The sequence below is a fragment of the Lepidochelys kempii genome, chromosome 6 (genome assembly GCF_965140285.1).
Source record: "Lepidochelys kempii isolate rLepKem1 chromosome 6, rLepKem1.hap1, whole genome shotgun sequence".
Classification (NCBI taxonomy): Eukaryota; Metazoa; Chordata; order Testudines; family Cheloniidae; genus Lepidochelys; species Lepidochelys kempii.
Genome location: NC_136385.1, coordinates 16,193,546 through 16,210,392, shown reverse-complemented (window position 1 = coordinate 16,210,392; position 16,847 = coordinate 16,193,546). Strand labels below are relative to the sequence as shown.

The 16,847-nt window shown below is 57.5% G+C and overlaps 2 protein-coding genes and 1 long non-coding RNA gene across 4 annotated transcripts; 2 read left to right on the top strand and 1 right to left on the bottom strand.

Moving 5' to 3' along the window:
• Window positions 1–2,353: 2,353 nt before the first annotated feature.
• Window positions 2,354–7,685, top strand: LOC140913283 (fascin). The gene is made up of 4 exons (XM_073349375.2): window positions 2,354–2,674; window positions 4,254–4,503; window positions 4,954–5,235; window positions 7,083–7,685. The coding sequence occupies exons 1-4, from the start codon at window positions 2,354–2,356 to the stop codon at window positions 7,244–7,246; spliced, it is 1,017 nt and encodes a 338-aa protein (XP_073205476.2). The 3' UTR covers window positions 7,247–7,685.
• Window positions 7,686–7,692: 7 nt separating this feature from the next.
• LOC144930643 (uncharacterized) lies at window positions 7,693–9,928 on the top strand. Its single transcript, XR_013635904.1, has 3 exons — window positions 7,693–8,029; window positions 8,578–8,838; window positions 9,447–9,928. It is a non-coding gene; the product is annotated as an uncharacterized LOC144930643 (long non-coding RNA).
• Window positions 9,929–10,062: 134 nt separating this feature from the next.
• On the bottom strand, window positions 10,063–15,186 carry TMEM216 (transmembrane protein 216). Of its 2 annotated transcripts, XM_073346926.2 has the most exons (5): window positions 15,113–15,186; window positions 12,552–12,653; window positions 11,956–12,048; window positions 11,346–11,547; window positions 10,063–10,775 (listed from the first exon to the last, which is right to left on the bottom strand). In XM_073346926.2, exons 1-5 carry the CDS (start codon window positions 15,123–15,125, stop codon window positions 10,760–10,762), a joined length of 426 nt encoding a protein of 141 aa, XP_073203027.1. In that variant the 5' UTR covers window positions 15,126–15,186; the 3' UTR covers window positions 10,063–10,759. The 2 variants fall into 2 exon arrangements, with proteins under 2 accessions (XP_073203027.1, XP_073203026.1); XM_073346925.2 differs by lacking the exon at window positions 15,113–15,186 and having other exon boundaries at window positions 12,552–13,205.
• Window positions 15,187–16,847: the final 1,661 nt, after the last annotated feature.

The following is a 16,847-nucleotide window of genomic DNA, read 5'->3' as shown; positions in this document are numbered from 1 at the left end:
GGGCCTTTGGCAAGGGCTGGAACCCTGCTGTTACAATGGGTGCAAGAGACCTCATCAAATTTAGAAGGGCCATGCAAAATACCAGGTAACCTAAAAACCCTTTTGAGGCTCCCCGAAACTCTTCTCCCTCAAGAACGTCTCTTCTGATCCCTCCCTGAGGCAGCTCTCTGGCAAAAGCAGCTAACATGAGCTGTGGGGTGGACTGGAGGAGTGTTGGTGGAGCTGGAGGTAGCTCTCAAGCGAGGTATGGCAGCAGGTTAGTTGTAGACTTCCCTATGGAGAGGACCACGCAGAGGTGAGATCTGCAGAACAATCTCCCAGGGGAAGTGGGGGAAACCCCAGCCCTGAAGACACCTAAAACTAGACTAGGGACAAATTCCTAGACGACGTCTTGTTGGGACCAATCCTGATGGACTAAGTGGGACCTGATTGGCCCCTTCCAAGTTGCATTTCTGGGGTGGTTCCTTGTAAAAGGAAGACGCTTGGCAAATACAGGCTTCTGGCAGTCCTGCACAAGGGGTTGGGACTTGGTGTCAGTTATGAACTGGTTCTTGGTTAGTTAAGCACCGTGTTGTGGTGTGCGTTTGTGTGGGGAGGGAGGGAGACCCAAGCTAGAGGGGAAGGAGAGAGTGGAGCACATCCAGTTAGGCTGGTGGTGATGGCCTGGGGATTACAGGTCAGGCTTGATGATCTGGTGGCCCCTTCTGGCCTTGAACTCTGACTCAATGACTCTATTGGTGGGGGTGGTCCCCTTCCCCATGCTGAAGGAGCTGTGGCCCTCAGCAGGATTTGGGGGAGGAAGATGCAAGGAGGGAAGTATATGCTATGACAGGAGTCAGGTCCCCTGCCTAGCTGTGATTTTGCACCTACATTGACCAGCTACATATGAAGTCCACTGAGAGCCCCCTAGAGTGATAGGTAGAAACTGAATGTGAATCCTCTGCCACCCTGCTGAGAAAAAGTGGCACCCAGTAGCGTGCTGGGCTGGGTCCCATGGTACAATACCTTCTTTGAGTTTGGACTAATAACTGAGGTCCTGCGAAGCTGAGGGACATTCAGGTCACATGTGAAATGGGTCCCACCAGGGATGACAAGGGCTGGCTGGTGGCTCCTGCAGAGAAACAGCCTGCCTGCCTCCTAGAGGCATCCTGCTGGCAGCGATTAAGAAAGCAGCCCTGTATGGTCCCAATCTTGCAAGCTGCTGCCCTTTCAGGCTACTCTTTTCCAGGTATGGCTCAAATGCCAGCAACCATCAGACTGTATCCACTAACCCCTGCACCCTTCAGCCCAGGTGTGGTAGCACGGAGCTTTAGGCCATAGTCAGGAGTCTGTACTCACACTGCTCAGTCTGCTGCCTTTCACCCTGGTGAGTAAAGTCCTGCCTACTAGCGCAGGCCAGAGTGGCTGGGGCAGCCACTGAACTGACTGACTCTGGTCATTCTGGTTTCAGAGTAGCAGCCATGTGGACTAGATGACCTTCTGGGGTCCCTTCCAACCCTGATATTCTATGATTCTATGTTAGTCTGTATCCACAAAAAGAAAAGGAGTACTTGTGGCACCTTAGAGACTAAGAAATTTATTTGAGCATAAGCTTTTGTGAGCTACAGCTCACTTCATTCTGGGGATTGCAGGGGGCTGAGCAGCTGCAGCTGGTACCTTAAGGCCCTCATAAAGTCTTGCAAGGCTCAATCTTGTCCTCTTCCAGCACTTCTGTGGGGCCATGAGATGCTGCAGCTCTGATGTCAGCTATTGGCCCCCCAGCTTTCCATCCCCCCAGTAATCGTGGTTGTCACAGAGATGCTCTGGAGCCTGCAGGAAGAGGAGAGCTGGGTGAGACGCTCTCCTTGGGGTGGCATGTGCACTCTCATTCTCAATGGCTTCACTGCCTCCTGTTCCGTCCTGCTGGGGCAGGGTGTCCTTACCTGCCACCAACTTGGCTTGGCAGTGCTTGGGGTTGGAGTCGAAGACTGCAGCTGGAGGGCCGGGGAGGGGATGAGGTTCTGCTCCTATTGCAGGGTGGGGGTTGGGCTGTGGTCCCTGTGAGGGCTGGGGCCAAAGCCCTTACCAGCAAGTGTAACATCCCCAAAGGTTGTAGGGATGGAGCACTGGTAGGGCCCCTCCATTGTGGATGCTGCTCCCTTAGTGACATGTCCAAGTTGGGGGTGGAGCCATGGGAGCCTGGGGGGGGGCTCATAATGTGGGGGTGGAGCCATGGTGTGGGTGGGGCTGGGGAGTGGGTGGGGCCTGTGCAATGACTGCCCAGTTGCCTGGTGTCCATTGTTGTGGGCGTGTCTGAGCACAATCAGCAGCATAAAGTGGCCCAGGTGGGAGGAGTGGGAGAGATCAGAGCCCCATGGCTGACTCCACTCTACCCCCCTCACTGCCCTGTGGCCTTATCAATGCTGCCAACCGGTACCTGAGCGCCGAACCCTTCCGCTTCCAGGTGGTGGCCACAGGCTCGGTGCTGCGGCTCCGCCAGGTCTGGGTGCTGCGCTTCATGCCCTCACAGGGAGCCGGGGCTGCCGGGCAGGCCCAGGAGAGCGGGCAGAGGGTGCATCTGCTCAGCTCCCTGCAGCGCTTCCTGGCAGCCGATCCCAACGGCAAAGTCACCTGTGACCAGGAGAGCCCGGGCCCGGGTGCCCTCTTCCTGCTGCGGCAGTACCCAGATGGCAAGGTGTGCAAACTCCACACACACACCCGAACTCCCCATTGCCCCCCACCCCAGGCACCAGCTCCATTGAGCCTGGGCCTCCCTCCTACTGCAGCAGCACCTGGAGGGCAAGGTGTGAGCCCCCAACTGCTCCCGCACCTTGCAGCCCATCTCAAGGTAGAGCCTGCAGCTCCCTGCCCTCCCTATGGGCAATCCCCCAGCACACCACCTCGGGGGACCTGACAGCTGTGGGAGGAGCAAAGCTGGGTGGGGCTCAGCTGGCAAATATCATCCAAGCCAAGGGCCTCCCCGTGGCTCAGTGGGGGTCCTTGCACTGAGCCGGGACATGAGGGAGTGCAGATGAGCTTGGGTGCCATGTCAAGTCAGAATTCGCTCTCCCACCAAGCAATCTCTGTGCTCTGGCCAAGGCCTTAGGGGCACCACACTATATTGGAGAGTGGCCATGGCCTCAGCCCACCAGTAGTGGGTCTCTACAACACAGGAGGGGTGGGGTCATCCCAGTCCCCCCACCATTAGTGAGTTGGGAAGGAAGTTTGTCCTGTGCCTGCTCAGATCCTCTACCCTGCAGCCACCAGGGGGCCACACATCCCCCAAGAAATCCCCCCTTTCCGGGGGCAGAGTTACTATGTCCCTATAGTGCAAATCCCTGGTTGGAGGTGACTGGGTGCTCCCTGGGGGCCGGTCGGCTCGGGGCCTGCTCTTAGGGTGCTGGTCCCACTGTAAGCTCCGGGGAGGGGGAGGAACTTTTTGCCTCCAGGCCAGTGGCTGGAGTCTGGCTGGGGTTGGTAGTGACCAAAAGCCTTCCCCCGGGCTGGCTGCTGAGGGGTCTGGGGCAGATAAGGGGTACACATCTCAACCTGGTGGCCCAGTGGGGCAGGCGCCCATGGCTCAGATGCCGTGGCTGGGAGCCTCGGAACAAGCCACGAGGCTGGCGGGGGGTGGAGCTCCTGAGCTGGGACTGACTGAGTCGCTTTGGATGTGGGCTGAAGCAGAGCCAGGGACAATGATGGCTCAGGGATCCTGGGGTCAAGAGGGTCCTGCCCATGGGTCGGGCGGAGCCAGGGGCTGAAGAGCAGGCAGACGACAAGCCGTCAAAGCTCACGTGTCAGCACCGACAGAGGGACCCAGCTGGGGGCGCTGCTGTGCTCTACGGCCCAGACATCCTCTCCTCAGACATAGGGGCCCTGCGGATTTCCCACCTTCACTTTACCAAGGAAATGGGGGATCCCACAGCTCCCTGGTCCCACTGCAGCCCAGGTGGGAGAGGTCTACGTACCCCTCTCCTGGGCCCTCTTCCAGCTGGCCCGGCCCCTCTGGCTCCTGAGCGTGGCTCATGTGGCAATGCTGGCTTCTCTCCTCCATGTGCCGACACACCCAGGTTTTCCTCTGGCTCCTGCCAGGCTCCCACATGCACACCGGGGCCCTGGATTGCTGTGCTGGGGGCTGCACAGGAGGAGCCAGCTCTGCCCCCTGAGGCATGCTGGCACCGGCCCCTCCTTGCTTGGGCGTGTGCCCTGCCCACAGGGAAGAGCCGCCTGTGCCCGCCCCCACCCTGGCACTGACTGGCTGCCCCTCCCGGCAGGTGTCCCTGCAGTGCGAGCTCTCCCAGCGCTACCTGGGTGGGGCCGAGGCCAACGTCACCTGCTTTGCCCAGACGGTGAGTGAGGGCGAGAAGTGGAGCCTGCACCTGGCCCAGCACCCCAACGGGCACATGCTGAACCTCGGCAAGCAGCGCTACATGCGCTGTGACCAGCAGACCGGGCACATGCGCTGCGACCGCGATCTGCCCTGGGGGCCCGAGGCCGTCATCACCCTCCACTTCGACCTCAAAGGTGGGCAGCCCCTCCTTGCTGCCTCAGGGGCGCTCTGCCCTGCTGGGGTGGGGGAGCTGAGGGGAGGTACTGGAGAGTAAAGGGGATAGGGAGCAGGTGGGGGGGGGAGGTGTTGGGTGTGGGGTGGGTGCCATGTGGGAGCAGATCACAGAGGAGGGGGAAGATGTGAGCAGGGGAGTGGGGCATTGGGCACTGGGGTGGGTGGGTAAGGATCTGAGGGTGCAAGGAAGGATGTGGGAAGCCAGGGTACTGGGGTGGGATGGGGAATGTAGGTGTGGATGAGGTGGGGTGCATGCTGGCCTGTTGCATGTGCCCCACAGCATCACTGGGATTGCCAGTGGCTCAGATACCATACAGCTGGGAGAGCTGTTAGCCCAGCGGCACTGGGCCGTGGTGCCCCAGTGCCAGGGTGACTCTTTCTCTAATGTTGCCTTCCTGCCCTGTCTCTAGAGAGGAAGTATGGGCTGTGGAGCGGGGCTGGGAGCCTGCTGGCTGCCGACGGCTCACTACAGGCCGAGCTGTCCCCTCAAACACTTTACTCCCTGGAGCTGCGGGGTGGCCTGCTGGCCCTGCGGGACGCAGATGGCAGGTACCTGACCGGGAGGGAGAACACCGTCAAGACCTTCAAGACGGACAAGCCAGGGTGCGACGAGTTCTTTGCTCTGGAGCCCAGCGCTGCACAGGTCTCGCTGCGCACCTTCACCGGGGGCCACTTTGTCTGCTGCAGGCCGGGTGAGTGGGGCAGGATGGGGAACCCAGTGCTGCACCCAGATGGCACCACCTGCCCTGCTGCTATTGCCACTCCAGACCCGCCCCCCCTCTGGGCTGCTCTCCGGACGGGCAGCACATGCTGCAGCAGGAGAGGACCTGGCAGCCAGGCTCCATGTACTCTGGGGCATGCGGCACATAGAAAGCCTAGTAGTTGCAGCACTGGACTGGGACTAGATCTGGGTTCATTTCCTGGCTCCCTGTGGGACCTAGCTCAAGTCACTGCGTCTCTCTAGGCCTTTGTTCCCTATTTGCAAAATGGAGATAATGTTCTGTCCTTTGTCCTCCGTTTGTGTAGTGAAACAGTCAGATCTGCAGGGCAGGGACTGTCACTGTGTCTGTACAGCCCCTAGCACAATGGGGTCTGATCTTGGTTCAGGCCCCTATTGTTATCTGTTGTCAAGGTTCGTTCCCCACTCTGAACTCCAGCGTACAGATGTGGGGACCTGCATGAAAAAACCCCTAAGCTTATTTTTACCAGCTTAGATTAAAACTTCCCCAAGGTACAAACTATTTTGCCTTTTGTCCCTGGACCTTATTGCTGCCACCACCAAGCGTCTAACAAAAATAACAGGGAAAGTGCCCACTTGGAAACGTCTTTCCCCCAAAATCCCCCCAAGCCCTACACCCCCTTTCCTGGGGAAAGCTTGATAAAAATCCTCACCAATTTGCGTAGGTGAACACAGACGCAAACCCTTGGATCTTAAGAACAATGAAAAATCAATCAGGTTCTTAAAAGAAGAATTTTAATTAAAGAAAAAGTAAAAGAATCACCTCTGTAAAATCAGGATGGTAAATACCTTACAGGATAATCAGATTCAAAACATAGAGAATCCCTCTAGGCTAAACCTTAAGTTACAAAAAGACACAAAAACAGGAATATACATTCCATTCAGCACAGCTTATTTTATCAGCCATTTAAACAAAACAGAATCTAACGCATATCTAACTAGATTGCTTATTGTCCCTTTACAGGAGTTCTGACCTGCATTCCTGCTCTGGTCCCAGCAAAAGACAACACAGACAGAGAGAACACTTTGTTCTCCCCCCCCCAGCTTTGAAAGTATCTTGTCTCCTCATTAGTCATTTTGGTCAGGTGCCAGCGAGGTTATCTTAGCTTCTTAACCCTTTACAGGTGAAAGGGTTTTTCCTCTGGCCAGGAGGGATTTAAAGGTGTTTACCCTTCCCTTTATATTTATGAAATTGGTTCAGGCCCCTATTGTTATCTGTATTACACTACGGAGTGATCTGAATTCTGCAGCTAAATCCGGTGGTCTCTGACAAAGATGCAAGTCATTTGCAATATTGTACCCAGTGAATACAGAAATCTGCATTGTGTTGTTTCTTTTGTGTAAAGCATTGTACACCGGGCTGCCCCCACATGTTGAACACGGGCCCATGGGGTTTGGCATTAACAGATAGTCAGTAAGTTTTGTGGTTAACAGTCCGTCTAGCTGTCGGATATGCTGGCACCTCCTTTCCTAGCTGTTGTTTCAGGCTGTCTGCCTGTAGCCTCAGGCAGGTGTCCCTTTGTTAATTACCCTCCATTCATATTTTAAAGGGGGCTCTGCATTATGTGGGCAGCCACAGCATGCCAGTTAGCCCTTGGGATCTCTTCACAGAGCCAACATATCCCCATGTGCTGTGGTGGATGGAAGTTGCCGTGACTGGAGTAGGTCCGGCTGCAGCCAGCAGAGGGCAGCAGCGATACACATACTAGCCCTTCTGGGCCATGGGGGAGGGCGTTATTGACTCTCCGGGCTGGCACCATGCTGCCCATCCTGTTACCATGCATCTCTTGCTGCCCACAGGGGCTGACATCTATGCCAACGCCATGTCCGTTGGCAACACGGAGATTTTCCAGCTGCTGCTGAATGATGTCACCAAGCAGGCCTGCTTTCGCAGCTCCTCCGGCACCTACCTCGCCGTGGTGAGTGTGGCCGGAGCCAGGGGATTGGCACAGATCCCCCAATGAGGGGAGATCGACAGAACCACCGACTTTGTCCTGCAGCGCGTTGCCTGCCACGGTGCAGCTCTGCGATCCACCAGCAGGGGTGAACACATCCCTGGGACTGAGGGATGTAGGCAACTGCCAGCACAGGGCAGGCTGGCCCTGGCTCTCCCCTGCCCTGCTATCCAATCCCAGCTGCTAGAGTGTGCCCCATTCCAGGAGTGGCCAATTGAGAGGGTGCCAGCAGGTTAGGGGTTAAACCCCCTTCCTTAGGGGTCTGGGCAGGAGGGCTTTGAATCTTGGTCCCTCTGTCCCTCCTCTGCCCAGCCCTGTGCCTAGCTGGTGCCCTCCTTAGCCCTGCCCCAGAGCTATGTTTGCCCCTCTCCTAGCGGGGCGTCAGGTGGTGACAGGGGAATATGGCTCCAGGGTAGGGTGACAGACAGCAAATATGAAAAATCGGGACGGGGGTGGGGGGTAATAGGAGCCTATATAAGAAAAAGACCCAAAAATCAGGACATCTGGTCACCCTACTCCAAGGACTGGGCCTGTGGCCAGACTCCCGCTGGGAGCTGGAGCAGCTCCTGATCCCCCCAAAGGGGGAGCGTGAGAGCTGAGCACCCGCCCTGCCCCGTAATGCTGCCTCCTTGCAGGGCCCCAATGACTCTGTGGTGAGCACCAGCACCCACGACAAGGGGGTCTGGTTCTCACTCCAGTACCGGGAGCAGAGGGTGACGCTGCGAATGGCTGACGGCAGACAAGTGGCCACCAGGCCCAACGGGCAGCTGCTGCTGGTGCCCGAGGCAGCAGGTAGGGGCAGGGTGCAGCCGATACCCCTAATCAGGGAGGGGGGTTGGCAATGCGATAGAGGCCCTTTCTCCTCACTGCCCCACGCTTCCCATCCAGCCCTGCGGCGGTGCTGATAAATCCCTCCCATGCAGTGGCTGTTCTGGGACTCACGTGACATGAGGCCAGGGTATCTCAGTGCCAGTGATCTGGGGAGGTGGAAACTGGGCTAACTGCCCCCCTTGGCTGCAGCCAGGGTTCGCCCTGGCCTTGGAGCAGGGTCCTGGAGCAGGGTCCAGGAGCAGGGTCCAAGCCTGCCCTGCAAGGAGAGTGTCCATTTCCAGGGCTTGCTCTTCAGCAGCAATGGTGATTTTGGGTGCACAGAAGCTTTGGTTTCTCCACTCGATCCCTGCCCTGGAGGGGTGGGACAGAAGGAGGGTCCAGGGCCCTACTCTGAAGCGTCACCTACCCCCATTCCCCCTATCCCCCCCATATACCAAAGGGATGGTTCTCAGCAGCAGCCCCTCTTGACCTGACTTGACTGAGCTTTGGCCCTTTCTGCCCCCGCACAGCACCTCTGCAGGGCCGGTAGCCTCCATCCCGAGCCCCATGTGGGGCCAGCTGGAGCTAACGCTGCCTGCTGGGATCTGTGCCCTCAGGCAAGAAGGAGGAGTTCCTGCTGCTTCTGGTGAACCGGCCCCTGCTGATCCTGCAGAGCGAGGCTGGCTTCGTGGGGCTGTTCCCCGGGACGCAGCGCCTGGACGGGAACCGGCCAGCCTACGACGCCAGCACCCTGGCGCTCAGCGAGGACGGCTTCTGCCACTTCAGAGTCGGTGCGGCATGGGGTTCCTGCCAGGGGCTTGGGCGTGGAGACGCCAGGAGGCTGGGGATACAATGGGCTGGGGAGTACTAGGCATGGGGGGGGTACCAGGGTATCCATGCCAGGGGCTGGACTGTGGGGGTACAGGGTGATGAGGCTGTGCAGGCACTGGGGTATCCCTGGGGATGGGGGTGCTAGGGGATCCCCACTGGAGGTGGGAGAAGGGGCCCCTGGCCACGTCTTAGGAAGTGGGGTTGCCCAGGGTACCCCTGCCCAGGCTGGAAATGCCCTCCTCTGTCACTGGGGACACAGTCAATGAATTGCTGAAGGCCCCCAGCTCCTCCTCTTCCCATCTGGTGCAGTAGCCAGCACTCCAAAGGAAAGGGGGAAGCGCCTCCTGCCTCTCCCATAATCCTTCGAGGAGCAGAGTCCACGCTGGCCCCAGCTAGTGTCCGCTCTGCAGCAAGGTTCTGGTGTGCATCTCCTGGAGTGATTCCACACGTAACATCCTGCGGAAGCCTCCCTAGGTTAACATGAACCCAAGTGTGCCTTTCACGGTGGCTGCCCCCTCCGCCATGATCCTCATGTCACCTGGCCCTAACTGCCCCCTTTGGCCTGCAGCCAACAAGTACTGGAGCCTGGACAAGGACGGGCTGGTCATGGCGAGTGAAGACCACCCCAGCAACTTCTCCCTCCAGTTCGTCTCCTCCAGCTGCCTCGTGCTCAAGGCTCCCAACAAGAAGTACCTGGTGGTGGAGGCAGGGGGCCGCCTGTGGGCAGGGGCCTCAGACGCAGCCTCTGCCACACCCTTCCGCTACTGAGGGTTGCTAGCCCCTGAAATAAACTTCTCTTCCACTGTCTCAGCCGTTGCCAGCCTATTGCTGGGACCCCTCCCCTCTTGCTGCCACCCAGTCATTGCCCATCTCTCCTCACTATCAGTATCCCTCCTGCTAACCGGAGAGTGGGTCCGGGCTGGGGCAAACAGTGCAGGCTGGCATGGGCCTGGCCTGCCACCTGGAGCCGGCTGCTGGGAGGAGATGTGGCCCATGGGGAGGGAGGCGAGTTAATGGGGCTTCTCCAAGCCAGAGCAGTGCTATGTGGAGCAGAGAGCATTCATGTGCTCTGAAGTGGGAGCAGGTGGCTGTTGCTGCCCTCTAGTGGACCAGGGAGGGAGGTGCCTTCTTGCTGCCCCCTGGGGGAAGCCCTACTCTAATGAAAAGGCTCCAGGCAGCAGCAGTAGCAGAAAAATAAATATTTATTGGAAAATAGTATTGATTCGGAGGGTGCGAGAGGAGGGGAAAAAGTGCCACAGTCACTGCTACAGCAAACAACACTGAATCTGGGGGAGTGGGCGCAAACACCTCCCCATCAGTCACTGCACACATGCGATAGACAGGAGCTTATTAATACTTACGGGGGGCCCTGGGCGTCTGCCCCTCCGCCCCCATGCTGAAATGGGAGGACACAGCAGGTGCAGGCATGATCCCTGGGGGTGTGGTCTGGGCCAGGGGCCACCTGGCCTTGTGTGCGTGGGCTCGAACAAACTCTAAGCCCTGGCTGTAGGGGCCAGAATGGGATCCATGACAGCTCCCAGCAGCCTCTTTCCCCCCTTTCCCCCCCAATGCCTGGCAGGTGGGGGAGGGCGGTGCCTGCAGCGGGTGAGTGATGCCTGGGCACATGGAATGGCTGCTTCATGAGGCGCCAGGTCCAGGATGCGAGTTACAGTCTCTCTCCAAGTCACTGGGCACACCAGCGGTGGCTTCCTGCCCAGAAGGGGCTGATGTGGAATGTGGCTGTGGCTGGGTCTAGCTCTGCTCCAAGGGGCTGGGACGCTGCCATCAGACCAGCTGTGGAGGGAGGGAATGCGTGGCCTCGGTCCCAGGCACTGGGGCAATGCGTAGCCTTGTCTGGCCCAGAACAACCTGGATGGAGCCTTAGTACGAATCCACCCTAGAGGGAGATAAACAGGAGAGAGCCTGGCCGTCAATAGCAGCCTCTCCAACCCCACCCTGCACAGGGCTCTGGCTGGGGGGAGCTTCCCTCACATCCCTGGGCAACCCTGTCACCCCAACTGCTTCCCCACCCTCCCGTGAATCTGTCCTCGTAGTGGGGAGAGGCAGCCAATCAGAGGAGAGGAGTGCAGATGAGGAAACCGAGGCAGGGCAGTCAGGAATGGCACCCAGGAGTCCTGATCCCCAGGCATGTGCATGAGCCGCTTGCCCAGCCTTTCCTGTTTGTATCATCAGCGTTTTCTCTCCCCACTTTCCCTCCCTCACCCTGTCTCCACCACAGCCTCCCTCTTTGCCCATTACCTAGTTATTCCCTCATTTCCACTAGCCCAGAAGGTCCAGTCTCCCCCTGTCCCAGTGCTTTTTCACCCCTTGGATCCTGTCTCCCTCCCCATCCCAGCTCCTCCCCTGCCCCGTGTTACCCCTCCAGACCCTGCCCACACCTGCTCAGTCTCCCACTGCCTCCCAGTGCTGCTGCTTCTCAGGGCAGGAAGTGGCGGGGGTTGGGTACCTGGAAAAGGAGGCCAGGGTGAGGATGCCCAGGAGCAGCTCGACAGCGTAGAAGAGCAGCAGGATGGCATTGAGAATGGCCTCCAGCCGCAGGGCGTAGGTCTGCAGCAGCAGGTAATAGGCCGCCATCACTGCCGCTGGGAATGTCAAGGCCAGGCTGATGGAGAGCGGCACCTTCCGCTGGCACAGGTTCCCCTTGGAGCCTGCCACGTGGCACAGTTAGTAAGGCAACTGATCCCTACCCTGCAGCCAGTCACGCACGCAGCTTCCTGGAGGGGCACGACTGTGGGGACAGATTGCTGGGGGATTGGGATATGGAGCCTATCCCCTCTAGGACACAGGCTCCAATCCAGCCCAAGGGCAGGGAATGGGACATGGAGCCTTTCCTCTCTAGGGCTCTGGCTCCAATCTGGCCCCGGTCCAGGGACCTGGATGGCTCAGGCAAAGAGCTCTTCAGCTCAAGGCACTGATCCATCTCCAAGCTGAGTGAGCAAAAGTCAGTCATGTGCTGGCTGCTTGGCGGCCCAGTGAAATCAGACACCAGTCCAGCCCTCTCAGAGGTGTTTGCCTGCAAGGGGCTGCTTGCCCTGTTGTTCATCTTAGGCACTCACCAAAAAATATCCGAGTGACTTCAATGCCGAGGTAGAGGAAGAGCATGACAAGATCCAGGGCCAGGTTGGCAGAGGGGTATGGTAATAGCAGCCCTGTGAACACAAGCCCTGTTTCAGGAGGAGTGCAAGGCCCCCAAACCCTCTTTCTGGCATGTCACTGTCCCTCACCCAGGACAGGCTCCTAAGGAAGAGGAGATGGCCGTGAACAGCTAGTGGTTCTCAGCCTGAAGGCCTTCCTCTAGGGACGGCAAGTCTGGTGGAGAGCCCTAGAGAGGTGCCAGCAGGACCACAGAAATGCAGTGCAGAGAGAGGCTCATCTAACAGGTCCTGGCCTTTGCTCAGCATCAGAGCCAAATGCTAATGGCTTCCTCTTACTCCTCCTCCCACCAGACGCAGCCCTGCAACGGGCTGGGAGTGGCTGAAACGCATGCATGGGCTGAGAGGCATGAGGGTCTTCGGTAGAATAAGTCAGCTGGCACTCCACTGGACTTGTCCTGCCTGCCTTGCCCTCAGTCAAGTGGCACTTGATGGCACAGCACAGCGGGCAGCCCTAGTGATCTGAAATGGAGGCTGGAATGGCAGCGGAGGGAACTCACCTTTATAGATGAATATGAAGATCTCCAGGAGGAAGTAAGTGGCATAATACCATCCATTGAGGAAGAGCAGGATTTCCAGGGGTGTAGAGGAGAGCTGGCGGCCTAGGGGATGGGCAGATGAACAGCATGAATGGGCGAGGTGCTGCTCCCCATGCAGGCCTGCCGCCCTCATTCTTCCCCACAAAGGGGGCAGAGGAAGCCAGAAGGGCCTGAGCTGCATTAACCCCTAACTCCCCATGGGAGCCCCGTCCTCGTAGGATGAGGGATTGTCTGTCTCTCTGAGATAGGATGAACACAAGGGACTGACTCAGAGGATAGGTGGTCAAGGTACTGGCCTGGATCCCTTCCCAGCTCTGCAACAGGCTCCTTGCATGACCCTGGTCAAGCCACTAAACACAGACTTACAAAGAGATGTAGGCACCTAAAGATGTAGACAGGTGCCCACCTGCCTCTTTAGGCACCTCAAAATCTGATCCCGAGTCTCTCTGGGCCTCAGTTTCCCATCTGTAAAATGAGGATAAGAATCCTTCCTTTCTCCCAGCTTTTGTCTAGTTTGTTTCACGGGGACAGGGGCTGGTTCTCGCAATGCATTAGTGCAGCACAATGGAGCCCTGGTCTCAGCTGGGGCTGCTGGGTGCTATTGTGATTTCATAGCGTCTAAGGCCAGAAAGGATCACTGAGTCTGACCTCCTGTATAGCACAGGTTGCCAAGTTACCCCAGAGGCTGGGTGAGCTGCCACTTGGAGCTGACCTCACTTCTGGCATGAGTCCAGTAACGTGTTTGACTAAAGCATCTTCCATAGAGGTGATGTGAATCCCCCTTTTCCCTGGGTCATTTTTGCCCGTGGTCTGTCCCCTCACTGTTGGGAACATGGGCCTACTGTCTAATTTTAATTTGTCCAGCTTCAGCTTCCAGCCGTTGGTTCGTGGTCAGCTCTTCTCTGCTAGAAGCAGGCAGTGTGGGTCTCTAAGCCTCTCCACTTTCTGTCTGCAGGCAGGAGCTTTCCCCACTATATTTTGGTTTTTCTCCCTCTGCTTGGAGCCACTCTTGGCAGGAAGAGGATTTCTGAGAACAGGACAGTGGTATTTAAAAAGAAAACCTGGCAGGGCAGCAGGTCCAGCTAAGATCAAAGAGCTCCTGCACATGCCCAGCTGCACAGTAGGGTGCCACCTGCCCCACTTTACAGCTGGGTGTCAGGCAGCAAGGAGTGAAATTCAGCAGCAGGAGCTGGTTTTGCAGACTCTCCAAGCCGGCTGTTCCTAGTTGCTTGGTGCTTCAGGCCAAAGTGAAACACTGACTCCAACAGCAGTGATGTGACAGACAAGCTGTCAGCTGTGTGGGCTGGTCTTTCAGCAGCAGAACATGATGTTTTGGAAGTAACAAGCCAGAGACCCATGGCTGTTGTCTTCTGTTCTGACTGGGGTGAAATAAAGTTCCCAGGAATATGTCTGTAAAGGGTGGATTCTCTGTGACTTTAAGTATTTAAACCACAATTTGAGGACTTCAGTAACTCAGCCAGAGGTTAGGGGTCTATTTCAGGAGTGGGTGGGTGGGTGGGTGAGGTTCTGTGGCCTGCAATGTGCAGGGGGTCAGACTAGATCAGGGGTGGGGAAACTACGGGCCAGAGGCCATATGAGGCCCTTCAAATGTTTTAATCTGGCCCTCGAGCTTCCGCCAGGGAGCGGGGTGTGAAACTTGGCCCATCCTGGACTAGATGATCATGATGGTCCCTTCGGACCTTAAAGTCTATAAGATGACAGAACCCTGTAGTAAGCGGTGTTTTCAAGGTACCGATCGATGGTAATCAGGTTTGTGATGAGAATGGATCTTAGTGCCAAAGCTAACGCTGCCTGACTCTTGACTGTTTTCATCCCAGCCCCTGCTGGCTGTAGCTCTGTACTTTGCATTGAGGCTTCCAGGCCTGGGCTCTGAGGGCAAGCTGCTTTTCAGCACCCTTTGAGCCAGCTGGGGGCAGTGGATCTGGGTGGGGAGGTGCCCGGTGCTTTCCTGAGAGATAAAATCTGCTCATTTTGTTTTTAAGCCAGCTCCTGAAGGTCCAGGAGGGGGCGATTGGGCAGGGACACCCTCTCCATCACCACCTGGGGAGATAGGCTTGGAGGCAATCAGGGGGAAACAGGGCTGGGGGGGAAGGCACAGTTCCGTCCATGGGGTGGGGGAAGGGGAGGCAGGTGGCCCCCCTGGGATGGAGTGGGGGAAGGGACGTGCCCCCCCCCCGTGGAGGGGAAGGTCAAGGACCCTTCCCGCGAGAACGGGGTCACGTGGCAGCCCCAGGGTGGTCAGGGAAGTGGGGGGTCACGTGGCACCCCATGTAGAAGGTGGGGCAGGGGGACGTGCGCCCCCGAAGGTGGGGATAGGGAGGAGGTCACGTGTCTTTCCCGCAAGGATTAGGAGTCACGTGGCACAGCCCCCCCCCGGAATTGCCCCCCAGGGATGCTGCCGCCCCGTGCTCGGTGAAGGCTCCTGGGGAGGGTGTCCCACGCACTGGGCTGGAGGGGGGAGGAGGGAAATCCGGGATCCCCTCCCCCAGTCCCGCACTTACTTCTGGGCGCCATCTTCCATCTCCATGGAAACTGCCATCCAGCGCCATCGCTTCCGGGAACGCGGGAGGGGGAAGCGGAAGTGCGGGGCCAGAGCGGCTCGCGCCGCTCCATCCGGCTCAGCCCCGCGGCTCGATGGTGCGGGAGGACCCGCCGGGCCTGAGCAGCGAGGGCTACGTTGGGTGGCGGAGGCAGGTACCCCGGGCTGGGGCTCTGCGTAAAGCTCCAGCTCCCGGAGTCCCGACATCTCTGCTCGCCTTGCTCTCCAGCCAGCCCAGGGCCCCCCGAGCCGTGGGCGGCCCCCGGGGGGCCTGCAGGCTCAGACGCCCCCCCATTGATTATTGGCTTAACACCTGGGTTCGACGCCCGTCTCCTGTCTGCACGGCTCGTTCCCTTTGCCCACCCGCAGCTGGCGACATTGCGATGCTCCCCCGGCTCTTGCCTCCAGGAGCTGGGGGTTTATGGCGAGACTTGGCAACGCTGCCATTGGCTCCTCCTCCTGTCCAGGGGCTGATGGTTAATATTGGGGGCCTCATAGTCCCCAAACGACCCCTGGCACCGCTTCCCAATGATGCCCTGCATCTGCCTTCAGCACCCTGACCCACAGACCATACAGGTGATTTGGAGATATCCCTCCCTCTGCATTGGTGTAGTCCCCATTGCTCACCAGTGACCCCCGCATTCCCTTCCCCTAAGCAGAATAGCTGGTTCACTGTCCGACCTCGTCCGCTCAGCAGTGCAGGCCTGCAGCCTGTCTGGAAAAAGGAAATACTGTGGTTCTGAATCATGGAATTTATTTCTGAGTAACTCCCGAGCTGTACTCCCTCAGCTCTGATCACCACCAGACACCATCCAGATCCCCTCCTCTGGAGCAGGCAGCTTGGAAATAAACCAATTCTGAAAACACAGCTTACTGGCAAGCTGAAGGGTTTCTCCATTCAGCTGAGAACATTAGGCTAGCAAGTGCTTCATGTTCTCGCCCCTCCAAGATTGGGGTGGCATGGGAAACAAGGGCTGTGTTATGTGGGTCTATATGTAACTCTGCCTGCCCTATGTTATGGCACTATTCCCCATACAAACTTCTACCCTGGTCTTTACCAAGACTCTGCACCCTGCCCAGCCCTCCAACACAGGCTGATGGAGGAATTCAGCAGTTGCCTATTCAGTCCATGCAGTAATGCCTACTGTGCGGTAGGAATGCAGACCCTACTGCTTCCAGCGCCAGTCAAGGTGACCAGATGTCCCCATTTTATAGGGACAGTCCTGATATTTGGGGCTTTTTCTTATATAGGCAACAATTACCCCCACCCCATCCTGATTTTTCACATTTGCCATCTGGTCACCCTAACCGGTATTATCTTATTGTCTCCTGCCTACTGCTTAGATTGTCAGCTCTTTAGGGTGGCAGCCATCTCTGTTCTGTGTTTCTGAAGTGCCTAGCTCAGCAGGGCCGTGATCCATGACTGGGGAACGACTAAACACCACAGAAAGAAAAGGAGTACTTGTGGCACCTTAGAGACTAACCAATTTATTTGAGCATAAGCTTTCGTGAGCTACAGCTCACTTCATCGGATACATACTGTGGAAAGTGTAGAAGATCTTTTTATACACACAAAGCATGAAAAAATGGGTGTTTACCACTATAAAAGGTTTTCTCTCCCCCCACCCCACTCTCCTGCTGGTAATAGCTTATCTAAAGTGATCACTCTCCTTACAATGTGTATGATAATCAAGGTG